Source organism: Bufo bufo, chromosome 9 (genome assembly GCF_905171765.1).
Source record: "Bufo bufo chromosome 9, aBufBuf1.1, whole genome shotgun sequence".
In the NCBI taxonomy this organism is placed as follows: domain Eukaryota; kingdom Metazoa; phylum Chordata; class Amphibia; order Anura; family Bufonidae; genus Bufo; species Bufo bufo.
The window spans coordinates 223,028,039-223,052,614 of record NC_053397.1 but is presented as its reverse complement, the minus strand read 5'-3'; the positions used below and the strand labels follow the sequence as shown (position 1 = coordinate 223,052,614).

Below are 24,576 nucleotides of genomic sequence, written 5' to 3'. Positions count from 1 at the left end.
TATGTAATGGCACAACATCATAGAGAAAAATGTATCATGACAATATGACATATGATATAAAGACACTCCAACAATCAAGAGAAAGAAGGGGCCAATTTAGCATTGTGACCCTGTCAGGGATTATTCCCCGCACAATGATGCTGACCGACCCTTTGTAATAATAATATAAATAAAAATTGATATGTAAGCTCTGTAAATTATCGGTATAATTTCTAGACTATTTGTACACCATTAATCTTCTATCTTGTCAGGTACATTGCTTTGGGGCAATTGTTTTATTATTGCATTTTACTCACTTTGAGCTACAAATATATATTTTTCAATCAGTGTTTATTAAAGATTTTGGAGCTTTTTTCTTTGTGCGGCCTTGAGATTCTCTAGTAGCAGGCTCTGAATTTTTACTTTGTCCCATCAGGCTTCTCAGCTGATGACTCCTTATCTCTGGTCTCTGACCTCTAAAAACACTCATTATAACTCAATTCTTATCTTACTGATAAGCATGTGGCTTAACTAAGTGTTTATGACATTTTTGTAATTTAGATATAAGGTTTATTAGATGACCAGCACAATGTGAAAGTACAATTCACAAAGCTAAATAGTTAACCCTTCGTGACAAAATTAATTTTAGCCCAACATGAGTAAAATTATATCACAAAAAAAAATTGTCCTCGAAGGGGTATACTGTATAGCATTTCAGAATATGATTATGTTACTTACAGCTAGCTCTATTTCGCTCTGTAGCTTCTGGAATTCCTCTGAGCTGCTGTTAGTGAGATTACTGCTAAATTCCATGTCAGGTAGTGTAAAAGTCATATTTGCTTTTAGAGTCCCTGATATTGGCTGAGGCTCTAGGGTAGTTGTAGATGTAGAGGTTGTTAGTTCTGTTGTTGTAAGTTCTGTACTTATAATTGTCTCTGTTGGTGTTGAAAACTGTGTGGTAGTTGAAGCTTGTGAAGTTGTAGTTTCTATTGCTGGAGCCTGTGAAGGTGTTGTATCTTCTGTGGTTGGTTTATTCTGTGAAGTTGTTGTAGCTTCTGTAATTGTTGGGGCCTGTGATGTTGTTGTAGATGCTGTGGTTGTTTCAGCCTGTGAAGTTATTGTAGATTCTATAATTGTTGTAGTCTGTGAAATTATTGTAGATTCTATGGGTGTTTCAGCCTGGGAAGTTGCTGTCGATTCTGTGGTTGTTGGAGCCTGTGAAGTTGTAGCATTAGTGGTTATTGAAGTCTGTGAAGGTGTTGTAGCTTGTGTGGTTGTTTCAGCCTGTGAAGTTGTTGAAGATTCTGTCATTGTTGTAGTCTGTGAAGTTATTGAAGATTCTATAGGTGTTTCAGCCTGGGAAGATGTTGTAGCTTCTGTGGTTGTTGGAGACTGTGAAGCTGTTGTAGCTTGTATTGTAGTTGGAGCCAGTGAAGTTATTGTAAATTCCATCGTTGTTTCAGCCTGTGAAGTTGCTGTTGCTTCTGAGGTTGTTGGAGACTGTGACATTGTAGTTGATTCTGTGTTTGTTGTAGCCTGTGAAATTGTTGTAGGTTCTGTGGTGGCTGGAGCCTGTGAAGTTGTAATAGATTCTGTGGTTTTACCCTGTAAAGGTGTTGTAGCTTCTGTGGTTGTTGAAGCTTGTAAATTTGTTGTAGGTTCTGTGGTTGTCATTATCTCTGTCATTGTTGTAGGCTGTGAAGTTGTTTTAGATTCTGTGGTTGTCATTGTCTCTGTTGTTGAAGACTGTGTTGTAGTTGAAGCTTGAGGAGTTGTAATTTCTGTTGTTGTAGCTTCTGAGGTTGTTGCAGACAGTGATGTTGTAGATTCAATGGTTGTTTCAGCCTGTGAAGTTGTAGGTGTGGTGGTGAACAAAGTAGTTGTGGTGGCAGCCGGTGTAGTGGTGACCACAGGTGTAGTTGTCACCAATGGTGTTGTGGTGGCACCTGCTGTAGTGCTGACCAGAGGTACAGTGGTGACCAAAGTACTTGTGGTGGCATCTGGTGCGGTGGAAATCACAGGTGTAGTGGTGACCAAAATAGTTGTGGTGGCACCTGCTGTAGGGGTGGCCACAGGTGTAGTGGTCATCAATGGTGTTGTGGTGGTACTTGGTGTAGTGGTGACCTCAGGTGTTGTAGCGACACTAGGTGTAGTTTCAACTCCAGGAGTTGTGATGTTATTTGGTGTGGTTGTAACTTCAAATGTTGTAGTAGTGACTTCATTTGTTGTGGGGGTAACTTCAGATGTTGCAGTGGTAACTCCAGGTATTGTGGTGGCACTTGGGGTAGTGGTGGCTTCAGGTATGGTAATGCTTGGAGTGGTAGGAACTTCAGATGTTGTTGTGACAGATGTCATAGACTGAGAGGGCTGAGTGGTTGTTGGTAGAAAAAATACAGTTGAACCTATAAAATATAAAACAGTTGTCTTAGGGGTACAGGGTGCCTAAAACCATAGCACAGCCTAAAATTCTGATAAGGCAATTTTCAGTCTAGAAAATCATAATTAAGTCCAATATTCTGCGCTGATTCATTTTTAATATATCTTTTTGTTTCCAGAAAATCATTTATCTGACACAAATCTCCAAATCTTCTGTATAGACATATTGTAAAATAAGGAAGTACTATCTGCTTGCACCTACCATTAGAGGAGCTTAGAAGCCTATAGATACTGTTGTACACTTAACTCTATAATACTTCAGTATGCAGTAAGTTCCTGAGCTTCCCATAATAATGGCTGTATACATCTGTATGTAGTAATCTCCTGAGCTCCATCTAGTGGAGGCTGTTTATATCTGTATGCAGTAATCTCCTGAGCTCCCTCTAGTGAAGGCTGCATATATCTGTATGTAGTAATGTCCTGAGCTCCATCTAGTGGAGGCTGTATATATCTGTATGTAGTAATATCCTGAGCTCCCCTAGTGGAGGCTGTATATATCTGTATGCAGTAATCTCCTGAGCTCCCTCTAGTGGTGTCTGTATATATCTGTATGTAGTAATGTCCTGAGCTCCCTCTAGTGGTGGCTGTATGTATCTGTATGTAGTAATCTCCTGAGCTCCCTCTAGTGGTGGCTGTATATATCTGTATGTAGTAATCTCCTGAGCTCCCTCTAGTGGTGTCTGTATATATCTGTATGTAGTAATGTTCTGAGCTCCCTCTAGTGGAGGCTGTATATATCTGTATGTAGTAATCTCCTGAGCTCTCTCTAGTGGTGGCTGTATATAGCTGTATGTAGTAATCTCCTGAGCTCCCTCTAGTGGAGGCTGTATATATCTGTATGTAGTAATCTCCTGAGCTCCCTCTAGTGGTGGCTGTATATATCTGTATGTAGTAATCTCCTGAGCTCCCTCTAGTGGTGTCTGTATATATCTGTATGTAGTAATGTTCTGAGCTCCCTCTAGTGGAGGCTGTATATATCTGTATGTAGTAATCTCCTGAGCTCTCTCTAGTGGTGGCTGTATATATCTGTATGTAGTATTCTCCCGAGCTCCCTCTAGTGTTGGCTGCATATATCTGTATGTAGTAATGTCCTGAGCTCCCTCTAGTGTAGGCTGTATATATCTGTATGTAGTATTCTCCCGAGCTCCCTCTAGTGTTGGCTGCATATATCTGTATGCAGTAATCTCCTGAGCTCCCTCTAGTGGTGGCTGTATATATCTGTATGTAAAAACCTCTTGAGCTCCCTCTAGTGGTGGCTGTATATATCTGTATGTAGTAATCTCCTGAGCTCCCTCTAGTGGTGGCTGTATATATCTGTATGCAGTAATCTCCCGAGCTCCCCTAATGGTGGCTCTATATATCTGAATGTAGTAATCTCCTGATATCTTTCTTCTTTCTAGTGGTGGCTGTATATATATATCTGTATGCAGTAATCTCCTGAGCTCCCTCTAGTGGAGGCTGTATATATCTGTATGTATTAATCTCCAGAGCTCCCTCTTGTGGTGTCTGTATATATAGCTGTATGTAAAAAATCTCCTGAGCTCCCTCTTGTGGTGGCTGCATATATCTGTATGGAGTAATCTTCTGAGCTCCTTCTAGTGGTGGCTGTATATATCTGTATGTTGTAATCTCTCTACTGGTGGCTTGAATCAGAAGTAATGTTATCAATACCTATAGTATATTTGGAGCTATGTTTCAGTAAAGGTGAGCTCCAGCCAAGAAAAGATACAATAAAATCAATACATTACAAATCATTCTTGTCTAATGTATATGAATGTGTTGAACCAAATCCATTTTTACCATTAAAGGTAATGCTGAAAGCATCCACTGTCAGGTTTCCGAGCATGCCAGTCCTCCTTACTTCATCAAACAAGGCTTGTATGTCTGTAATGTTCACCACAGTGCCATTGGGAAAGATGATTTCTAAGACGACGATCACCGATCCAGGTCTGATAAAGATAAGAAAAGACTTAATATATGGAAAATCAGAGAGTCCATTATACACAGATTCATGAGTTTATATCAGCTGCCACCACCCTGCAGTTATCATATGGGGCGAGCAATCCTATAGTGTTGAAGGATTCCTCTACTTCAAACAATCCACTTTTCATTGAGCAGGTTCCCCCGAGGGAGGGGTTGTTGCAGGATCCACCTACAATCTGTTTGCATTACTGGGGGCTAATTTCTTGATCAGGGCTCCCTTCCCACAGAGCTGCACAACCCAAAGCTATTATAAAGGGAAAATCAGAAGATAATTACATCATAGAGTGTAATCACCACCAATGTCCATCTTTGTAAAATGCCCATGTTTTCCTCAGACTATAACATGTCACACATGTCAATGGTTTTACTCACCTGAATGAGATTACAGAGACATTCAAATTCCCAAATTTTTGCTGTAAGATATTTTGGATCTGCGGAAAGATAAAATAACGAGAAATAAAACCAATGTACATATAGATCCTGACATCTGTCATTACAACAAGACTGCTGGAGCGGAATTAGGCAAACACTTACGTTTTATCCAGAGGTTAGAGGATAAGTGTCTGATTGGTGGGGTTCTTACCACGTGGTCCAGTCGATCTCAAGAACAGGGGCCCTGTTTTCACCCATTTAAAAGGAGCAGCAGCCACACATGTGTGCTTGCACTCTATTTAACTCTATGGAACTGATGGAGATAGTCTAACGGTTGTACTCGGAGACCTCCGGTAGTCCCATAAAGTTTAATGAAGCACAAGGGAAAATGTGTGACTGCCACTTTATTCAAATAGGGGAAAACATGATCCACGGGACCCCAGCGGTCAGACCATCATTGGTCAATGTGATAGTTAGATCCCTTCCAGTAATAGGGGATAAGTGTATGTAATGGCACAACATCATAAAGAAAAATGTCCAAAGAAGATACAGGCGGCACTCCGCTGTCAGTGATGCGGTGCGCGTGTCCAGGGAAGGTCCGCACGTACTTGTATAGAAAGGACCGGCACTCGCTCTGGTAGTAATTTTCAAGTGATTTTAATGGTCACATACATGACATGTGACCATTAAAATTACTTGAAAATTACTACCAGAGCGAGTGCCGGTCCTTTCTATACAAAGAAAAATGTATCATGACAATATGACATATGATATAAAGACACTCCAACAATCAAGAGAAAGGAGGGGCCAATTTAGCATTGTGACCCTGTCAGGGATTATTCCCCGCACAATGAGGCTGACCGACCCTTTGTAATAATAAGATAAATAAAAATTGATATGTAACCTCTGTAAATTATCGGTATAATTTCTAGACTATTTGTACACCATTAATCTTCTATCTTGTCAGGTACATTGCTTTGGGGCAATTGTTTTATTATTGCATTTTACCCACTTTGAGCTATAAATCAGTGTTTATTAAAGATTTTGGAGCTTTTTTATTTGTGCGACCTTGAGATTCTCTAGTAGCAGGCTCTGAATTTTTACTTTGTCCCATCAGGCTTCTCAGCTGATGACTCCTTATCTCTGGTCTCTGACCTCTAAAAACACTCATTATAACTCAATTCTTATCTTACTGATAAGCATGTGGCTTAACTAAGTGTTTATGACATTTTAGTAATTTAGAGATAAGGTTTATTAGATGACCAGCACAATGTGAAAGTACAATTCACAAAGCTAGATAGTTAACCCTTTGTGTCAAAATTTATTTTAGCCCAAAATGAGTAAAATGACATCACTAAAAAAAATTGTCCTCGAAGGGGTATACTGTATAGCATTTCAGAATATGATTATGTTACTTACAGCTAGCTCTATTTCGCTCTGTAGCTTCTGGAATTCCTCTGAGCTGCTGTTAGTGAGATTACTGCTAAATTCCATGTCAGGTAGTGTAAAAGTCATATTTGCTTTTGGAGGCCCTGATATTGGCTGAGGCTCTAGGGTAGTTGTAGATGTAGAGGTTGTTAGTTCTGTTGTTTTTAGTTCTGTACTTATAATTGTCTCTGTTGGTGTTGAAAACTGTGTGGTAGTTGAAGCTTGTGAAGTTGTAGTTTCTATTGCTGGAGCCTGTGAAGTTGTTGTATCGTCTGTGGTTGTTGGAGCCATTGAAGTTGTTGTAACTTCTGTTGTTGTTTCAGACTGTAAGGTTGTTGTAGATTCTGTCATTGTTGAAGCCTGTGAAGTTGTTGTAGTTTCTGTGGTAGTTGGAGACTCTGAAGTTGCTATAGCTTCTGTGGATGTTTCAGCCTGTGAAGCTGTTGTAGCTTCTGTGGTGTTTGCAGCCAGTGCAGTTGCTGTAGCTACTGTTGTTGTTTCAGCCTGTGAAGTGGTTGTAAATTCTGTGGTTGTTTCAGCCTGTAAATTTGATGTAATTTCTGTTGTTGTAGCTTGTAAAAAAGTTGTAAGTACTGTGGTTGGTTCAGCCTGTGAAGTTGATGTAGGTTCTGTTGTTGTAGCTTGTGAAGTAGTTGTAAGTTCTGTGGTTGGTTCAGCCTGTGAAGTTGATGTAGGTTCTGTGGTTGTTAGGACCTGTGACGTTGTTGCACCTTCTGTGGTTGTTTGAGCCTGTGAAGATGTTGTAGCCTCTGTTGTTGTTTCAGCCTGTGAAGTGGTTGTAAATTCTGTTGTTGTTGTAGCCTGTGAAATAGTTGTAAATTCTGTGGTTGTTTCAGCCTGTGAAGTTGTTGCAGATTCTATTGTTGTAGCTTGTGAAACAGTTGTAGGTTCTGTGGTTGGTTCATCCTGTGAAGTTGATGTAGTTTCTGTGGTTGTAAGGGCCTGTGAAGTTGTTGCACCTTCTGTGGTTGTTGGAGCCTGTGAAGATGTTGTAGCATCTGTTGTTGTTTCAGCCTGTGAAGTGGTTGAAGATTCTGTTGTTGTAGCCTGTGAAGTAGTTGTAAATTCTGTGGTTGTTTCAGCCTGTGACGTTGTTGCAGATTCTGTTGTTGTTTCAGCTTGTGAAGTGGTTGTAGATTCTGTTGTTGTTGTAGCCTGTGAAGTAGTTGTAAGTTCTGTGGTTGGTTCATCCTGTGAAGTTGATGTAGTTTCTGTGGTTGTTAGGGCCTCTGAAGTTGTTGCACCTTCTGTGGTTTTTTGAGCCTGTGAAGATGTTGTAGCCTCTGTTGTTGTTGTTTCAACCTGTGAAGTGGTTGAAGATTCTGTTGTTGTAGCCTGTGAAGTAGTTCTAAATTCTGTGGTTGTTTCAGCCTGTGAAGTGGTTGTTGATTCTGTTGTTGTTGTAGCCTGTGAAGTAGTTGTAAGTTCTGTGGTTGGTTCAGCCTGTGAAGTTGATGTAGGTTCTGTAGTTGTTAGGGTCTGTGAAGTTTCACCTTCTGTGGTTGCTGGAGCCTTTGAAGATGTTGTAGCCTCTGTTGTTGTTTCAGCCTGTGAAGTGGTTGTAGATTCTGTTGTTGTTGTAGCCTGTGAAGTAGTTGTAAATTCTGTGGTTGGTTCAGCCTGTAAAGTTGATGTAGGTTCTGTGGTTGTTAGGGCTTGTGTAGTTGTTTCTTCTGTGGTTGTTGTAGCCTGTGAAGTTGTTGTAGGTTCTGTGCTTGCTTCAGCCTGTGAAGTTGTTGTAGCTGCTGTGATTGTTGAAGCCTGTGAAGTTGTTGTAGTTTCTGTGATAGTTGGAGACTGTGAAGTAGTTGTAGGTTCTGTGGTTGGTTCAGCCTGTGAAGTTGATGTAGGTTCTGTTGTTGTAGCCTGTGAAGTAGTTGTAAGTTCTGTGGTTGGTTTAGCCTGTGAAGTTGATGGAGGTTCTGGGGTTGTTAGGGCCTGTGAAGTTGTTGTACCTTCTGTGGTTGTTGGAGCCTGTGAAGATGTTGTAGCTTCTGTTGTTGTTTCAGACTGTAAGGTTGTGGTAGATTCTGTCATTGTTAAAGCCTGTGAAATTGATGTAGCTTCTGTGGTTGTTTCAGATTGTGAATTTGTTGTTGCTTTGGTGGTAGTTAAAACATGTGAAGTGGTAGCTTCTGTGGTTGTTGGAGCCTGTGAAGATGTTGTAGCTTCTGTGGTTATTATAGCCTGTGAAGATGTTGTAAGTTCTGTGGTTGTTTCAGCCTGTGAATTTGTTGTAGCTTCTGTGGTTGCCATTGTCTCTGTTGTTGTCATGGACTGCGTGCTTGTTGGCATCAATAACTGTGTACCTACAAAACATAGAACATACAATACAATAATTATTTAATAGGAAAATTAGCATGATTCTCCAACAACTTCAGAGTCTCCAACAACTTCAGAGTCGCCAACAACTACAGAGTCTCCAACAACTACAGAATATCCAACAACTACGGTGTTTCCAACAACCACAGAGTCTCCAACAACTACAGAGTTTATAACAACTACAGAGTCTTCAATAACTACAGAGATTACAATTACAGAGTCACAAACAACTACAGAGTTTATAACACCCACAGAGTCTTCAACAACTATAGAGATTATAATTATAGAGTCACAAACAACTACAGCATCATAAGTTCCAACAACAGAATATACAACAACATTACAGGGGTCAACAACCACAGAAGCTACAACAACTTCATCAACTAAAACAACCCCAAAATTAACAAGAACTTCACAGGCTTCAACAATCACAGAATTTACAAAAACTTCACGGTCTCTAACAACCATAGAACCTTCAACAACTTCACAGGCTGCAACAACCACAGAACGTACAACTACTTCAAAGGCTACAACAACAACAACAGAATCTACAACCACTTCACAGGCTGAAACAACAACAGAATCTACAACCACTTCACAGGCTGAAACAACCACAGTAGCTACAGCAATGCACTTGCTGCAAACACCACAGAAGCTACAACAGCTTCACAGGCTGAAACAACCATAGAAGCTATAGCAACTTCAGAGTCTCCAACTACCACAGAAACTACAACAACTTCCTGAGCTCCCTCTAGTGGAGGCTATATATATCTGTATGTAGTAATCTCCTGAGCTCCCTCTAGTGGTGGCTGTATATATCTGTATGTAGTAATCTCCTGAGCTCCCTCTAGTGGTGGCTGTATATATCTGTATGTAGTAATCTCCTGAGCTCCCTCTAGTGGTGGCTGTATATATCTGTATGCAGTAATTTCCTGAGCTCCCTCTAGTGGTGGCTGTATATATCTGTATGTAGTAATCTCCTGAGCTCCCTCTAGTGGTGGCTGTATATATCTGTATGCAGTAATTTCCTGAGCTCCCCTTAGTGGTGGCTGTATATATCTGTATGCAGTAATCTCCTGAGCTCCCTTTATTGGAGGCTGTATATATGTGTATGCAGTAATCTCCTGAGCTCCCCCTAGTGGAGGCTGTATATATATGTATGCAGTAACCTTCTGAACTCCCTCCAGTGGTGGCTGTATACATCTGTATGCAGTAACCGCCTGAGCTCCCTCTAGTGGTGGCTGCATATATCTGTATGTAGTAATCTCCTGAGATCCCTCTAGTGGTGTCTGTATATATCTGTATTTAGTAATCTCCTGAGATCCCTCTAGTGGTGGCTGTATATATCTGTATGGAGTAATCTTCTGAGCTCCTTCTAGTGGTGGCTGTATACATCTGTATGTTGTAATCTCTCTACTGGTGGCTTGAATCAGAAGTAATGTTATCAATACCTATAGGATATTTGGAGCTATGTTTCAGTAAAGGTGAGCTCCAGCCAAGAAAAGATACAATATGAAAAAAAACTAAAAAATCAATACATTACAAATCATTCTTGTCTAATGTATATGAATGTGTTGAACCAAATCCATTTTTACCATTAAAGGTAATGCTGAAAGGATCCACTGTCAGGTTTCCGAGCATGCCAGTCCTCCTTACTTCATCAAACAAGGCTTGTATATCTGTAATGTTCACCACAGTGCCATTGGGAAAGATGATTTCTAAGACGGCGATCACCGATCCAGGTCTGATAAAGATAAGAAAAGACTTAATATATGGAAAATCAGAGAGTCCATTATACACAGATTCATGAGTTTATATCAGCTGCCACCACCCTGCAGCTATCATATGGGGCGAGCAATCCTATAGTGTTGAAGGATTCCTCTACTTCAAACAATCCACTTTTCATTGAGCAGGTTCCCCCGAGGGAGGGGTTGTTGCAGGATCCACCTACAATCTGTTTGCATTACTGGGGGCTAATTTCTTGATCAGGGCTCCCTTCCCACAGAGCTGCACAACCCAAAGCTATTATAAAGGGAAAATCAGAAGATAATTACATCATAGAGTGTAATCACCACCAATGTCCATCTTTGTAAAATGCCCATGTTTTCCTCAGACTATAACATGTCACACATGTCAATGGTTTTACTCACCTGAATGAGATCACAGAGACATTCAAATTCCCAAACTTTTGCTGTAGGATATTCTGGATCTGCGGGGAGACGAAATAACGTGAAATAAAACCAATGTACATATAGATCCTGACATCTGTCATTACAACAAGACTGCTGGAGCGGGATTAGGCTTCTGTGCTTAAAGAGGTCGTCCAATTACAAACACTTACGTTTTATCCAGAGGTTAGAGGATAAGTGTCTGATTGGTGGGGTTCTTACCACTTGGCCCAGTTGATCTCAAAACCAGGGGCCCTGTTTTCACCCTTTTAAATGGATTAGCAGCCACACATGTGTGCTTGCACTCTATTCAACTCTATGGAACGATGGAGATAGTCTAACGGTTGTACTCGGAGACCTCCGGTAGTCCCATAAAGTTTAATGAAGCACAAGGGAAAATGTATGACTGCCACTTCATTCAAATAGGGGAAAACATGATCCACGGGACCCCAGCGGTCAGACCATCATTGGTCACTGTGATAGTTTGATCCCTTCCAGTAATAGGGGATAAGTGTATGTAATGGCACAACATCATAAAGAAAAATGTATCATGACAATATGACATATGATATAAAGACACTCCAACTATCAAGAGAAAGAAGGGGCCAATTTAGCATTGTGACCCTGTCAGGGATTATTCCCCGCACAATGATGCTGACCGACCCTTTGTAATAATAAGATAAATAAAAATTGATATATAACCTCTGTAAATTATCGATATAATTTCTAGACTATTTGTACACCATTAATATTCTATCTTGTCAGGTACATTGCTTTGGGGGCAATTGTTTTATTATTGCATTTTACCCACTTTGAGCTATAAATAATTTTTTTTCAATCAGTGTTTATTAAACATTTTGGAGCTTTTTTCTTTGTGCGGCCTTGAGATTCTCTAGTAGCAGGCTCTGAATTTTTACTTTGTCCCATCAGGCTTCTCAGCTGATGACTCCTTATCTCTGGTCTCTGACCTCTAAAAACACTCATTATAACTCAATTCTTATCTTACTGATAAGCATGTGGCTTAACTAAGTGTTTATGAAATTTTAGTAATTTAGAGAAAAGGTTTATTAGATGACCAGCACAATGTGAAAGTACAATTCACATAGCCAGAGAGTTAACCCTTTGTGTCAAATTAATTTTAGCCCAAAATGAGTAAAATTACATCACAAAAAAAAATTGTACTCAAAGGGGTATACTGTATAGCATTTCAGAATATGATTATGTTACTTACAGCTAGCTCTATTTCGCTCTGTAGCTTCTGGAATTCCTCTGAGCTGCTGTTAGTGAGATTACTGCTAAATTCCATGTCAGGTAGTGTAAAAGTCATATTTGCTTTTGGAGGCCCTATTAATGGCGGAGGCTCTAGGGTAGTTGTAGATGTAGAGGTTGTTAGTTCTGTTGTTTTTAGTTCTGTACTTATAATTGTCTCTGTTGGTGTTGAAAACTGTGTGGTAGTTGAAGCTTGTGAAGTTGTAGTTTCTATTGCTGGAGCCTGTGAAGTTGTTGTATCGTCTGTGGTTGTTGGAGCCATTGAAGTTGTTATAGCATCTGTTGTTGTTTCAGACTGTAAGGTTGTTGTAGATTCTGTCATTGTTGAAGCCTGTGAAGTTGTTGTAGTTTCTGTGGTAGTTGGAGACTCTGAAGTTGCTATAGCTTCTGTGGATGTTTCAGCCTGTGAAGCTGTTGTAGCTTCTGTGGTGTTTGCAGCCAGTGCAGTTGCTGTAGCTACTGTTGTTGTTTCAGCCTGTGAAGTGGTTGTAAATTCTGTGGTTGTTTCAGCCTGTAAATTTGATGTCATTTCTGTTGTTGTAGCGTGTGAAAAAGTTGTCAGTACTGTGGTTGGTTCAGCCTGTGAAGTTGATGTAGGTTCTGTTGTTGTTGTAGCCTGTGAAGTAGTTGTAAGTTCTGTGGTTGGTTCAGCCTGTGAGGTTGATGTAGGTTCTGTGGTTGTTAGGACCTGTGACGTTGTTGCACCTTCTGTGGTTGTTTGAGCCTGTGAAGATGTTGTAGCCTCTGTTGTTGTTTCAGCCTGTGAAGTGGTTGTAAATTCTGTGGTTGTTTCAGCCTGTGAAGTAGTTGTAAATTCTGTGGTTGTTTCAGCCTGTGAAGTTGTTGCAGATTCTATTGTTGTAGCTTGTGAAACAGTTGTAGGTTCTGTGGTTGATTCATCCTGTGAAGTTGATGTAGTTTCTGTGGTTGTTAGGGCCTGTGAAGTTGTTGCACCTTCTGTGGTTGTTGGAGCCTGTGAAGATGTTGTAGCATCTGTTGTTGTTTCAGCCTGTGAAGTGGTTAAAGATTCTGTTGTTGTAGCCTGTGAAGTAGTTCTAAATTCTGTGGTTGTTTCAGCCTGTGAAGTGGTTGCAGATTCTATTGTTGTAGCTTGTGAAACAGTTGTAGGTTCTGTGGTTGATTCATCCTGTGAAGTTGATGTAGTTTCTGTGGTTGTTAGGGCCTGTGAAGTTGTTGCACCTTCTGTGGTTGTTGGAGCCTGTGAAGATGTTGTAGCATCTGTTGTTGTTTCAGCCTGTGAAGTGGTTAAAGATTCTGTTGTTGTAGCCTGTGAAGTAGTTCTAAATTCTGTGGTTGTTTCAGCCTGTGAAGTGGTTGTTGATTCTGTTGTTGTTGTAGCATGTGAAGTAGTTGTAAATTCTGTGGTTGTTTCAGCCTGTGACGTTGTTGTAGATTCTGTTGTTGTTGTAGCCTGTGAAGTAGTTGTAAGTTCTGTGGTTGGTTCAGCCTGTGAAGTTGATGTAGGTTCTGTTGTTGTTAGGACCTGTGACGTTGTTGCACCTTCTGTGGTTGTTTCAGCCTGTGAAGATGTTGTAAGTTCTGTGGTTGTTTCAGCCTGTGAAGATGTTGTAAGTTCTGTGGTTGCCATTGTCTCTGTTGTTGTCATGGACTGCGTGCTTGTTGGCATCAATAACTGTGTACCTACAAAACATAGAACATACAATACAATAATTATTTAATAGGAAAATTAGATGATCACTTGTCTTAAAAATATGAGCTGCAAATTACCATAACACTTCCTAGAATTCTGATAAGACAAATGTATCCAGGACTTGTCACTAAAGGAAAATCTGTGCTATATATTACATGATATGACAAAAGCCGGCATGGTATCTATTATAACCTGTTTCCAATAAAGGCGGACAAGGTCTTAGCTCTAAGGACTGACAACTCATAGTTGTGTCATAGAGATATTACAATATTATCATATTATTATTATAATATTATCTAAAGCCATTCATGTCTTTGGCCATCAGATAAGACTTCTATTATACCCCTTGTCTAATATTCTTTGATGTGTAAGGCTATATCTGTTATTACCATTAAATACTATGCTGAAAGCATCCACTGTCAGGTTTCCGAGCATGCCAGTCCTCCTCACTTCATCAAACAAGGCTTGAATATCTGCAATAGTCACCACAGTGCCATCGGGAAAGAGGATTTGTAAGATGACGATCACCGATCCAGGGCTGATAAACATAAGATAATTAACATACATAAGATCAGAGACTCTCATTATACACAGATTCATGTGTTTGTTTCAGATTCCCACTACCCTGCCGTCATCATAAAGGGACAACATCCCCAGATCGTTAAAGGGATCCTCTACTTTAGGGCTTATTCACACCTATTGTGGTTCAGTTCCATGCATTGGGGACCGCAATTTGCGGTCCCCAATGTACGGGCAATGTCCGTGCGGTGACCGGGACGGATCGAGACCCATTCAATTTGAATGGGTCCATGATCCGTCCGCATCTCAAAAAAATAGAGCAAGTTCTATTTTATTGCAGTGCGGAGGCACGGACAGAAACACCACGGAAGCACTCCGTTGTGCTTCCGTTGGGTTCCGATCCGTGCTTCAGTTCCGCATCTCTGTGATTGCAGACCCATTCAAGTTAATGGGTCCACATCCGTGATGCGGAGTGCACACGGACCGGTGCCCGTGTTTTGCGGACCCGCCGTATGCCACAGAACCACAATGGCCGTGGACAAGCCCTTAAGCAGCCTCTTTATCTTGAGCAGGCATCCTGGGAGGGTCATTGTTATATCCACCTACAATCTGTTTGCATTACTGGGGGAGCGTATTTCTAGGTCAGGGCTCCCCTCCCACACAGCAACACAAAGCTATTAAAATAGAAAATCAGAAGATAATTATATCATAAAGTATAGTCACTGCCACTGTGTAATTTTGCAAAAATGTCCATATCCCCCCCCCCCCCCCCACATATAACACATCACATGTCTCACCTGAATGAGATTACAGAGACATTCAAATTCTCAAACTTTGTCTGTAGGATATTCTGGATCTACGGAGACACAAAGTAATGAGAAATAAAACCAATGTATAAGAAGTGAAGCCTGACATCTGCCATCACAGCAAGTCTGTAAAGGGATTTCATTACACTATGACTTACTATGTAAAGTGAAACAATAATCAGAAGAAAGAAGGGCCCCCAGCATTTGGTCTGCAACTGTGACCCTGTCACTGTTTATTCCCCGCACAGTGATGCTGACCCATTGTGAGAATGATAATATAAATAATAGTGTATATGTTGTCTTTGTAAATGATCGGTATAACTTCCGCAGTATATGTACACCATTACGCTTCCATATTGTCAGGTGTAGTTAAAAATATGATTATGTTACTTACAGCTAGCTCTATTTCTCTTCGTAGTTTCTGGAATTCCTCGGAGCTGCTGTTAGTGAGATCATTGCTAAATTTCATGTCAGGTAGTCTAAAAGTCATATTTGTTTTTAGAGGCTCTGATGTTGGTGGTTGCTCTGTGGTTGTTGTAGATGCAGGGGTTGTTGGTTCTGTTGTTGCAGGTTCTGTGGTTGTTTCAGCCTGTGAAGTTGATGTAGGTTCTGTTGTTGTTGTAGCCTGTGAAGTAGTTGTAAGTTCTGTGGTTGGTTCAGCCTGTGAAGTTAATGTAGGTTCTGTGGTTGTTAGGACCTGTGACGTTGTTGCACCTTCTGTGGTTGTTTGAGCCTGTGAAGATGTTGTAGCCTCTGTTGTTGTTTCAGCCTGTGAAGTGGTTGTAGATTCTGTTGTTGTTGTTGTAGCCTGTGAAGTAGTTGTAAATTCTGTGGTTGTTTCAGCCTGTGAAGTTGTTGCAGATTCTGTTGTTGTAGCTTGTGAAACAGTTGTAGGTTCTGTGGTTGTTTCAGCCTGTGAAGTTGATGTAGGTTCTGTTGTTGTTGTAGTCTGTGTAGTAGTTGTAAGTTCTGTGGTTGGTTGATCCTGTGAAGTTGATGTAGGTTCTGTGGTTGTTAGGGCCTGTGAAGTTGTTGCACCTTCTGTGGTTGTTGGAGCCTGTGAAGATGTTGTAGCCTCTGTTGTTGTTTCAGCCTGTGAAGTGGTTGAAGATTCTGTTGTTGTTGTAGCCTGTGAAGTAGTTGTAAATTCTGTGGTTGTTTCAGCCTGTGAAGTTGTTGCAGATTTTGTTGTTGTTTCAGCTTGTGAAGTGGTCGTAGGTTCTGTTGTTGTTGTTGTAGCCTGTGAAGTAGTTATAAGTTCTGTGGTTGGTTCAGCCTGTGAAGTTGATGTAGGCTCTGTGGTTGTTAGAGCCTGTGAAGTTGCTCCTTCTGTGGTTGTTGGAGCCTGTGAAGATGTTGTAGCCTCTGTTGTTGTTTCAGCCTGTGAAGTGGTTGAAGATTCTGTTGTTGTTGTAGCCTGTGAAGTAGTTGTAAATTCTGTGGTTGGTTCAGCCTGTGAAGTTGATGTAGGTTCTGTGGTTGTTAGGGCCTGTGAAGTTGTTCCTTCTGTGGTTGTTGTAGCCTGTGAAGTTGTTGCAGATTCTGTTGTTGTAGCTTGTGAAACAGTTGTAGGTTCTGTGGTTGTTTCAGCCTGTGAAGTTGATGTAGGTTCTGTTGTTGTAGTCTGTGTAGTAGTTGTAAGTTCTGTGGTTGGTTGATCCTGTGAAGTTGATGTAGGTTCTGCGGTTGTTAGGGCCTGTGAAGTTGTTGCACCTTCTGTGGTTGTTGGAGCCTGTGAAGATGTTGTAGCCTCTGTTGTTGTTTCAGCCTGTGAAGTGGTTGAAGATTCTGTTGTTGTTGTTGTAGCCTGTGAAGTAGTTGTAAATTCTGTGGTTGGTTCAGCCTTTGAAGTTGATGTAGGTTCTGTGGTTGTTAGGGCCTGTGAAGTTGTTCCTTCTGTGGTTGTTGTAGCCTGTGAAGTTGTAAGTTCCGTGTTTGCTTCAGATTGTGAAGTTGATGTAGGGTCTGTGGTTATTGTTGCCTGGGAAGTTGCTGTAGTTTCTTTGGTTGTTTCAGCCTGTGAAGTTGTTGTAGCTGCTGTGATTGTTGAAGCCTGTGAAGTTGTTATAGTTTCTGTGGAAGTTGGAGACTGTGAAGTAGTTGTAGGTTCTGTGGTTGTTGTAGCCTGTGAAGTAGTTGTAAGTTCTGTGGTTGGTTTAGCCTGTGAAGTTGATGGAGGTTCTGGGGTTGTTAGGGCCTGTGAAGTTGTTGTACCTTCTGTGGTTGTTGGAGCCTGTGAAGATGTTGTAGCTTCTGTTGTTGTTTCAGACTGTAAGATTGTGGTAGATTCTGTCATTGTTAAAGCCTGTGAAATTGATGTAGCTTCTGTGGTTGTTTCAGATTGTGAATTTGTTGTTGCTTTGGTGGTAGTTAAAACATTTGAAGTGGTATCTTCTGTGGTTGTTGGAGCCTGTGAAGATGTTGCAAGTTCTGTGGTTGTTTCAGCCTGTGAAGTTGTTGTAGCTTCTGTGGTTGCCATTGTCTCTGTTGTTGTCATGGACTGAGTGCTTGTTGGCATCAATAACTGTGTACCTATAAAACATAGAACATACAATACAATAATTATTTAATAGGAAAATTAGAATGATCACTTGTCTTAGGTCTCTTTCACACTTGCGTTGTCCGGATCCGTCGTGTACTCCATTTGCCGGAGGTGCCCGCCGGATCCGTAACACCGCAAGTGAACTGAAAGCATTTGAAGACGGATCCGTCTTCAAAATGCGTTCAGTGTTACTATGGCAGCCAGGACGCTATTAAAGTCCTGGTTGCCATAGTAGTAGTGGGGAGCGGGGGAGCAGTGTACTTACCGTCCGTGCGGCTCCCGGGGCGCTCCAGAATGACGTCAGAGCGCCCCATGCGCATGGATGACGTTATCCATGTGATCACGTCATCCATGCGCGTGGGGCGCCCTGACGTCACTCTGAAGCGCCCCGGGAGACGCACGGACGGTAAGTATACTGCTCCCCCGCTCCCCACTACACTTTACCATGGCAAACAGGACTTTAGCGTCCTGGCAGCCATGGTAACCATTCAGAAAAAGCTAAACGTCGGATCCGGTAATGCGCCGAAACGACGTTTAGCTTAAGGCCGGATCCGGATTAATGCCTTTCAATGGGCATTAATTCCGGATCCGGCCTTGCGGCAAGTGTTCAGGATTTTTGGCGGGAGCAAAAAGCGCAGCATGCTGCGGTATTTTCTCCGGCCAAAAAACGTTCCGGTCCGGAACTGAAGACATCCTGATGCATCCTGAACGGATTTCTTTCCATTCAGAATGCATTAGGATAATCCTGATCAGGATTCTTCCAGCATAGAGCCCCGACGACTGAACTCTATGCCGGAACAAAACAACGCAAGTGTGAAAGAGCCCTAAAAGATATGAGCTGCAAATTACCATAACACTTCCTAGAATTCTGATAAGACAAATGTATCCAGGACTTGTCACTGAAGGAAATCTGTGCTATATATTACATGATATGACAAAAACCGGCATGGCATCTATTATAACCTGTTTCCAATAAACTCGGACAAGATCTTAGCTCTAAGGACTGACTATATGACATCAAACCTACTGCTGGGACACAGTCAAGATCCTTAAAAGAGAATTTATGGCTTGTTCTGAGCCATGAAACAATAATAATATTCTATGATGTGTAAGGCTATATCTGTTATTACCATTAAATGCAATGCTGAAAGCATCCACTGTCAGGTTTCCGAGCATGCCAGTCCTCCTCACTTCATCAAACAAGGCTTGAATATCTGCAATAGTCACCACAGTGCCATCGGGAAAGAGGATTTGTAAGATGACGATCACCGATCCAGGGCTGATAAACATAAGATAATTAACATACATAAGATCAGAGACTCTCATTATACACAGATTCATGTGTTTGTTTCAGATGCCCACTACCCTGCCGTCATCATAAAGGGACAACACCCCCAGAGCGTTAAAGGGATCCTCTACTTTAGGGCTTATTCACACGGCCATTGTGGTTCCGTTCCGTGCACTGGGGACCGCAATTTGTGGCCCCCAATGCACGAGCAACGTCCGTGCGGTGGCCGGGACAGATCGAGACCCATTCAATTTGAATGGGTCCATTATCTGTCCGCACCTCAGAAAAATAGAGCAAGTTCTATTTTTTTGCAGTGCGGAGTCACGGATAGAAACACCACGGAAGCACTCCGTAGTGCTTCCGTGGGGTTCCGATCCGTGCTTCCATTCCGCATCTCCGTGATTGCAGACCCATTCAAGTGAACACCGCCCGGTGCCCGTGTATTGCGGACCCGCCGTATGCGGGCCGCAATATGGCCACCAAACCACAATGGCCATGCGCAAGCCCTTAAGCAGACCCTTTATCTTGAGCAGACATCCTGGGAGGGTCATTGTTATATCCACCTACAATCTGTTTGCATTACTGGGGGAGTGTATTTCTTGGTCAGGGCTCCCCTCCCACACAGCAACACAAAGCTATTAAAATAGAAAATCAGAAGATAATAATATCATAAAGTATAGTCACTGTCACTGTGGAATTTTGCAAAAATTTGCACATTTTTCCCCCCCACATATAACACATCACGTGTCAGAGGTTTTACTCACCTGAATGAGATTACAGAGACATTCAAATTCTCAAACTTTGTCTGTAGGATATTCTGGATCTACGGAGACACAAAGTAATGAGAAATAAAACCAATGTATAACAAGTGAAGCCTGACATCTGCCATCACAGCAAGTCTGTAAAGGGATTTCATTACACTATGACTTACTATGTAAAGTGAAACAATAATCAGAAGAAAGAAGAGCCCCCAGCATTTGGTTTGCAACTGTGACCCTGTCATAGTTTATTCCCCGCACAGTGATGCTGACCCATTGTAAGAATGATAATATAAATATTAGTGTATATGTTGCCTTTGTAAATAATCGGTATAACTTCCGCAGTATATGTACACCATTACGCTTCCATCTCGTCAGGTGTAGTTAAGAATATGATTATGTTACTTACAGCTAGCTCTATTTCTCTTCGTAGTTTCTGGAATTCCTCGGAGCTGCTGTTAGTGAGATCATTGCTAAATTTAATGTCAGGTAGTCTAAAAGTCATATTTGTTTTTAGAGGCTCTGATGTTGGTGGTTGCTCTGTGGTTGTTGTAGATGCAGGGGTTGTTGTTAGTTCTGTTGTTGCAGGTTCTGTGGTTGTTAGAGCCTGGGTGGATGTTGTAGGTTCTGTGGTTGTCATTGTCTCTGTTGTTGAAGGCTTTGTTCTACTTGGAGCTTGTGTAGTCGTAAGTTCTGTTGTTGCAACCTTTGACATGGTTGATTCATATTCTGTGGTTGTTGGAGCCTGTGAAGTTGATCTATCTACTGTGGTTGTTTCAGCCTCTGAAGTTGTATCTTCTGTGGTTGTTTCATCCTCTGAAGTTGTGGTAGCTTCTGTGCTTGTTTCAGCTAGTAAAGTTGTTGAAGATTCTATTGTTGTTGCCTGAGAAGATGTTGCAGCTTCTGTGGTTGTTGAATCCTGTGAAGTTATTGTAGCTTCTATGTTTCTTGTAGCCTGAGAAGTTGTTGTATATTCTGTGGTAGTCTGAAGCTTTGAGGTTGTTGTAGGTTCTGTAGTTGTTGCAGCCTGTGAAGTTGTTGTAAGTTCTGTGGTTTTTTCAGCCTGTGAAGTTGTGATAGCCTGTAAAGTTGTTGTATCTTCTGTGGTTGTTGGAGCCTGTGAAGTTGTTGTAGCTTCTGTTGTTGTTTCAGACTGTAAGGTTGTTGGAGATTCTGTGATTGTTGAAGCCTGTGAAGTTGTTGTAGTTTCTGTGGTAGTTGGAGACTGTGAAGTTGCTATAGCTTCTGTGTTTTTTTCAGCCTGTGAAGCTGTTGTAGCTTCTGTGGTGTTTGCAGCAAGTGCAGTTGCTGTAGCTACTGTGGTTGTTTCAGCCTGTGAAGTTGTTGTATATTCTGTTGTTGGAACTTGTGAAGCTGTAGTTGTTTGTGACTCTGTAATTGTAATCTCTGTAGTTATTGAAGACTCTGTGGTTGTTATAAACTCTGTAGTTGTTGGAGACTCTGTGGTTGTTGGAAACACCGTAGTTGTTGGAGATTCTGTGGTTGTTGGAGACTCTGTAGTTGTTGGCGACTCTGAAGTTGTTGGAGACTCTGAAGTTGTTGGAGAATCTGTAGTTGTTGCTGACTCTGTAGTTTTTGGTGACTCTGTAGTTTTTGGTGACTCTGTAGTTTTTGGTGACTCTATGGTTGTTGGAGACTCTGAAGTTGTTGGAGACTCTGTGGTTTTTGGAGACTCTGTAGTTGTCGGAGATTCTGTAGTTGTTGGAGACTCTGTAGTTGCTGTAATCTCTGTAGTTGTTGAAGAGTCTGTAGTTAATGGAAACTTTGTAGTTGTTGGAGAGTATGTGGTTGTTATAAACTCTGTAGTTGTTGGAGACTCTGTGGTTTTTGGAGACACAATAGTTGCTGGAGACTCTGTAGTTGTCGGAGACTCTGAAGTTGTTGGAAAATCTGTGGTTGTTGGAGATTTTGTGGTTGATGAAGAATCTCTAGTTGTTATTGACTCTGTAATTGTTGTAATCTCTGTAGCTGTTGAAGAGTCTTTAGTTATTGGAAACTCTGTAGTTGTTGGAGACTCTTTATTTGTTGTGAACTCTGTAGTTTTTGTAAAATCTGTAGTTGTTATAAACTCTGTAGTTGCTTGTGACTCTGTAATTGTAATCTCTGTAGTTGTTGAAGACTTTGTGGTTGTTATAAACTCTGTAGTTGTTGGAGACTCTGTGGTTGTTGGGAACACTGTAGTTGTTGGAGATTCTGTAGTTGTTGGAGGCTCTGAAGTTTTTGGAGAATCTGTAGTTGTTGGAGACTCTCTGGTTGTTGGAGACTCTGTAGTTGTTAGTGACTCTGTAATTGTTGTAATTTCTGTAGTTGTTGGAGATTCTGTAGTTGTTGGAGACTCTGTATTTGAGGTAGACTCTGTGGTTGTTATAAACTCTGTAGTTGTTGGAGACTCTGTGGTTGTTGGAAACACCATAGTTGTTGGAGATTCTGTAGTTGTTGGAGATTCTATGGTTGTTAGAGAATTTGACGTTGTTGGAGACTCTGTAGTTGTTAGTGACTCTGTAATTGTTGTAATTTCTGTAGTTGTTGGAGATTCTGTAGTTGTTGGAGACTCTGACGTTTTTGGAGAATCTGTAGTTATTGGAAACTCCGTAGTTGTTGGAGACTCTGTATTTGTGGTAGACTCTGTGGTTGTTATAAACTCTGTAGTTGTTGGAAACACCATAGTTGTTTGAGATTCTGTAGTTGTTGGAGATTCTATGGTTGTTAGAGAATTTGACGTTGTTGGAGACTCTGTAGTTGTTAGTGACTCTGTAATTGTTGTAATTTCTGTAGTTGTTGGAGATTCTGTAGTTGTTGGAGAATCTGTAGTTATTGGAAACTCCGGAGTTGTTGTAGACTCTCTATTTGTGGTAGACTCTGTGGTTGTTATAAACTCTGTAGTTGTTGGAGACTCTGTGGTTGTTGGAAACACCGTAGTTGTTGGAGATTCTGTAGTTGTTGGAGATTCTATGGTTGTTAGAGAATTTGACATTGTTGGAGACTCTGAGGTTGCAGTTATTTGAAACTCTGTAGTTGTTGTAGACTCTCTAGTTGTGGTAGACTCTGTGGTTGTTGGAAACACCGTAGTTGTTGGAGATTCTATGGTTGTTGAAGATTCTATGGTTGTTGGAGACTCTAAAGTTGTTGGAGACTCTAAAGTTGTTGGAGACTCTGTACTTGTTGGAGATATTGTAGTTGTTGGAGACTCTGTTGTTGTTGAAGACTCTGTACTTGTTGGAGATATTGTAGTTGTTGGAGACTCTGTAGTTGTTATAAACTCTGTAGTTGTTGAATAGTCTGTCATTTTTGGAAACTCTGTAGTTGTTGGAGACTCTGAAGTTGTTAGAGAATCTGTGGTTGTTGGTGAATCTGTAGTTATTTTAAACCCTGTAGTTGATAGTGACCGTGTAGTTGTTGAAAGCTCTGTGGTTGTTGGTGGCTCTGTAGTTATTGTAAACTCTGTAGTTGTTGGAGACTCTGTAGTTGTTGGAAGCTCTGTGGTTGTTTGAGTTTTAGTACTTGTTTGTGGCTCGATGGTTGATATTAGTTCTGTGGGTTTTGAAAGTGCTCTAGTTGTAGATTTAGTGGTTGTTACAGACTCTGGTGTTGGAGATTCAGTGGTACTTTTTGGCTCTATAGTTGTTGTAGGCTGTGTGGTGGTCAGTACCCCTGTGGTTGTCGGCTCAGTACTAGTAATTGGTGTGGTAGTGGTTGTACTGGAGTTTATTCTATCACCTGGAGTGTAAAATAAAAATAAAATATTACATTTTTTCATTCTTAATGTCTCTAAATATCTCATAAATTGGTTTTGCATTTCTGGTAGCATTTTACATGTGCGCTAATTTACTGTAATTCAGTCATTAGCCAGCTCCTCCTCACACCAGAATCAAAGACTGAAAGTTGAGTTATTTCTTATTGTAAAATATAATGATCTTGCAATTGGTTAAAAAAAAACTCTTACTTTTCTGGGAATCACTGCATTTGTTGGGTGTAAAGAAATACCTACATGCAGCATTGATGTCTAAACAGCAGACTATGGGTCCATACTGATGTCATATTGATTGTCCAATATCTCAATATATGATGGAATAGGTTGATGCACATTTAAAAGCACAGTAACCAAAAAATAGACTTTTAGCATATGGCCTGCACTGAGTCTCAATATACTGTTTGATTAAAGAAATGAGTTTGAGCTTAGGCGAGGAAGCTTCACTTACGTGTCGTCATAGTGTCTGAGACAGCTGTCGTATGGGTAGTTTGTGCTCCGGCATCCGCACACAAGGCTGTATATGGCAAACACAGATAAGACATCACAATAATGTTGGTGAATATGTTTCTTCTATGGACCAGTTTTTAATTATTCTGTCCCATTTATATCACTAACCTACAGATGTAGCAGAGCTAAATTTGTCATGCACTTGTATATTTCACTGTGCATTGAGCTGTGTTTATGCCCTAATATAAAGCAATGGATTTACCTGCAACCTGAAGAAAAACATCAGTGCCATGGAATACACCCGAATATACTGTGTTGTCAACCATTTCAGCTTCCTGGCCAATTGCAGGGTCCTTACATTGAAAGTTTCCTCCCCAATGATCTTTGTCGACAAAACTATTTTTTCCGTCATGTATAACAGAAACAAACGGAACCGTTATTTGGCCCCATAGATGTGTATTCGGACGGAGCAAAATGAAATGCCTCTTAAAGGCGTCTTATACTTTGTTATAATGGGACCTATAGCGGAATTCCCTAACGCCAATGCGAACCCGCCCTTAGAACGCTCCTACAATGTCATAAGCTCCATATTTTAGGGCAGGCATGCTCAACCTGCGGCCCTCCAGCTGTTGCAAAACTACAACTCCCATCATTTCCGGACAGCCTACAGCTATCAGCCTACAGAATGGCATGGTGGGAGTTGTAGTTTTACAACAGCTGGTGGGCTGCAGGTTGAGCATCCCTGTTTTAGGCTCTTTAACCCCTTTTTGTTTACTCCACACTGTCATTTAAAG

General features: G+C 41.1%; 2 protein-coding genes across 2 annotated transcripts in view; both read right to left on the bottom strand.

Annotated features, from left to right (window-relative positions):
• Window positions 1-12,240, bottom strand: part of LOC120979871 (mucin-3A-like) — a 33,626-nt gene extending 21,386 nt beyond the window's left edge. Inside the window, exons 1-4 of the mRNA XM_040408830.1 lie at window positions 11,941-12,240; window positions 10,692-10,750; window positions 10,137-10,285; window positions 718-2,381 (exon numbers count right to left, since the gene is read on the bottom strand). Of these exons, the coding sequence (XP_040264764.1) occupies window positions 718-2,381; window positions 10,137-10,285; window positions 10,692-10,750; window positions 11,941-12,240 (2,172 nt within the window). The remainder of the gene's footprint in view (window positions 1-717; window positions 2,382-10,136; window positions 10,286-10,691; window positions 10,751-11,940) is intronic.
• A 1,129-nt stretch (window positions 12,241-13,369) lies between these two features.
• Window positions 13,370-22,870, bottom strand: LOC120979870 (mucin-2-like). Its single transcript, XM_040408829.1, has 11 exons — window positions 19,973-22,870; window positions 19,570-19,628; window positions 18,648-18,796; window positions 17,190-17,507; window positions 16,689-16,868; window positions 16,246-16,481; window positions 15,370-16,170; window positions 14,967-15,025; window positions 14,040-14,188; window positions 13,500-13,640; window positions 13,370-13,410 (listed from the first exon to the last, which is right to left on the bottom strand). Exons 1-11 carry the CDS (start codon window positions 22,868-22,870, stop codon window positions 13,370-13,372), a joined length of 5,031 nt encoding a protein of 1,676 aa, XP_040264763.1.
• Window positions 22,871-24,576: the final 1,706 nt, after the last annotated feature.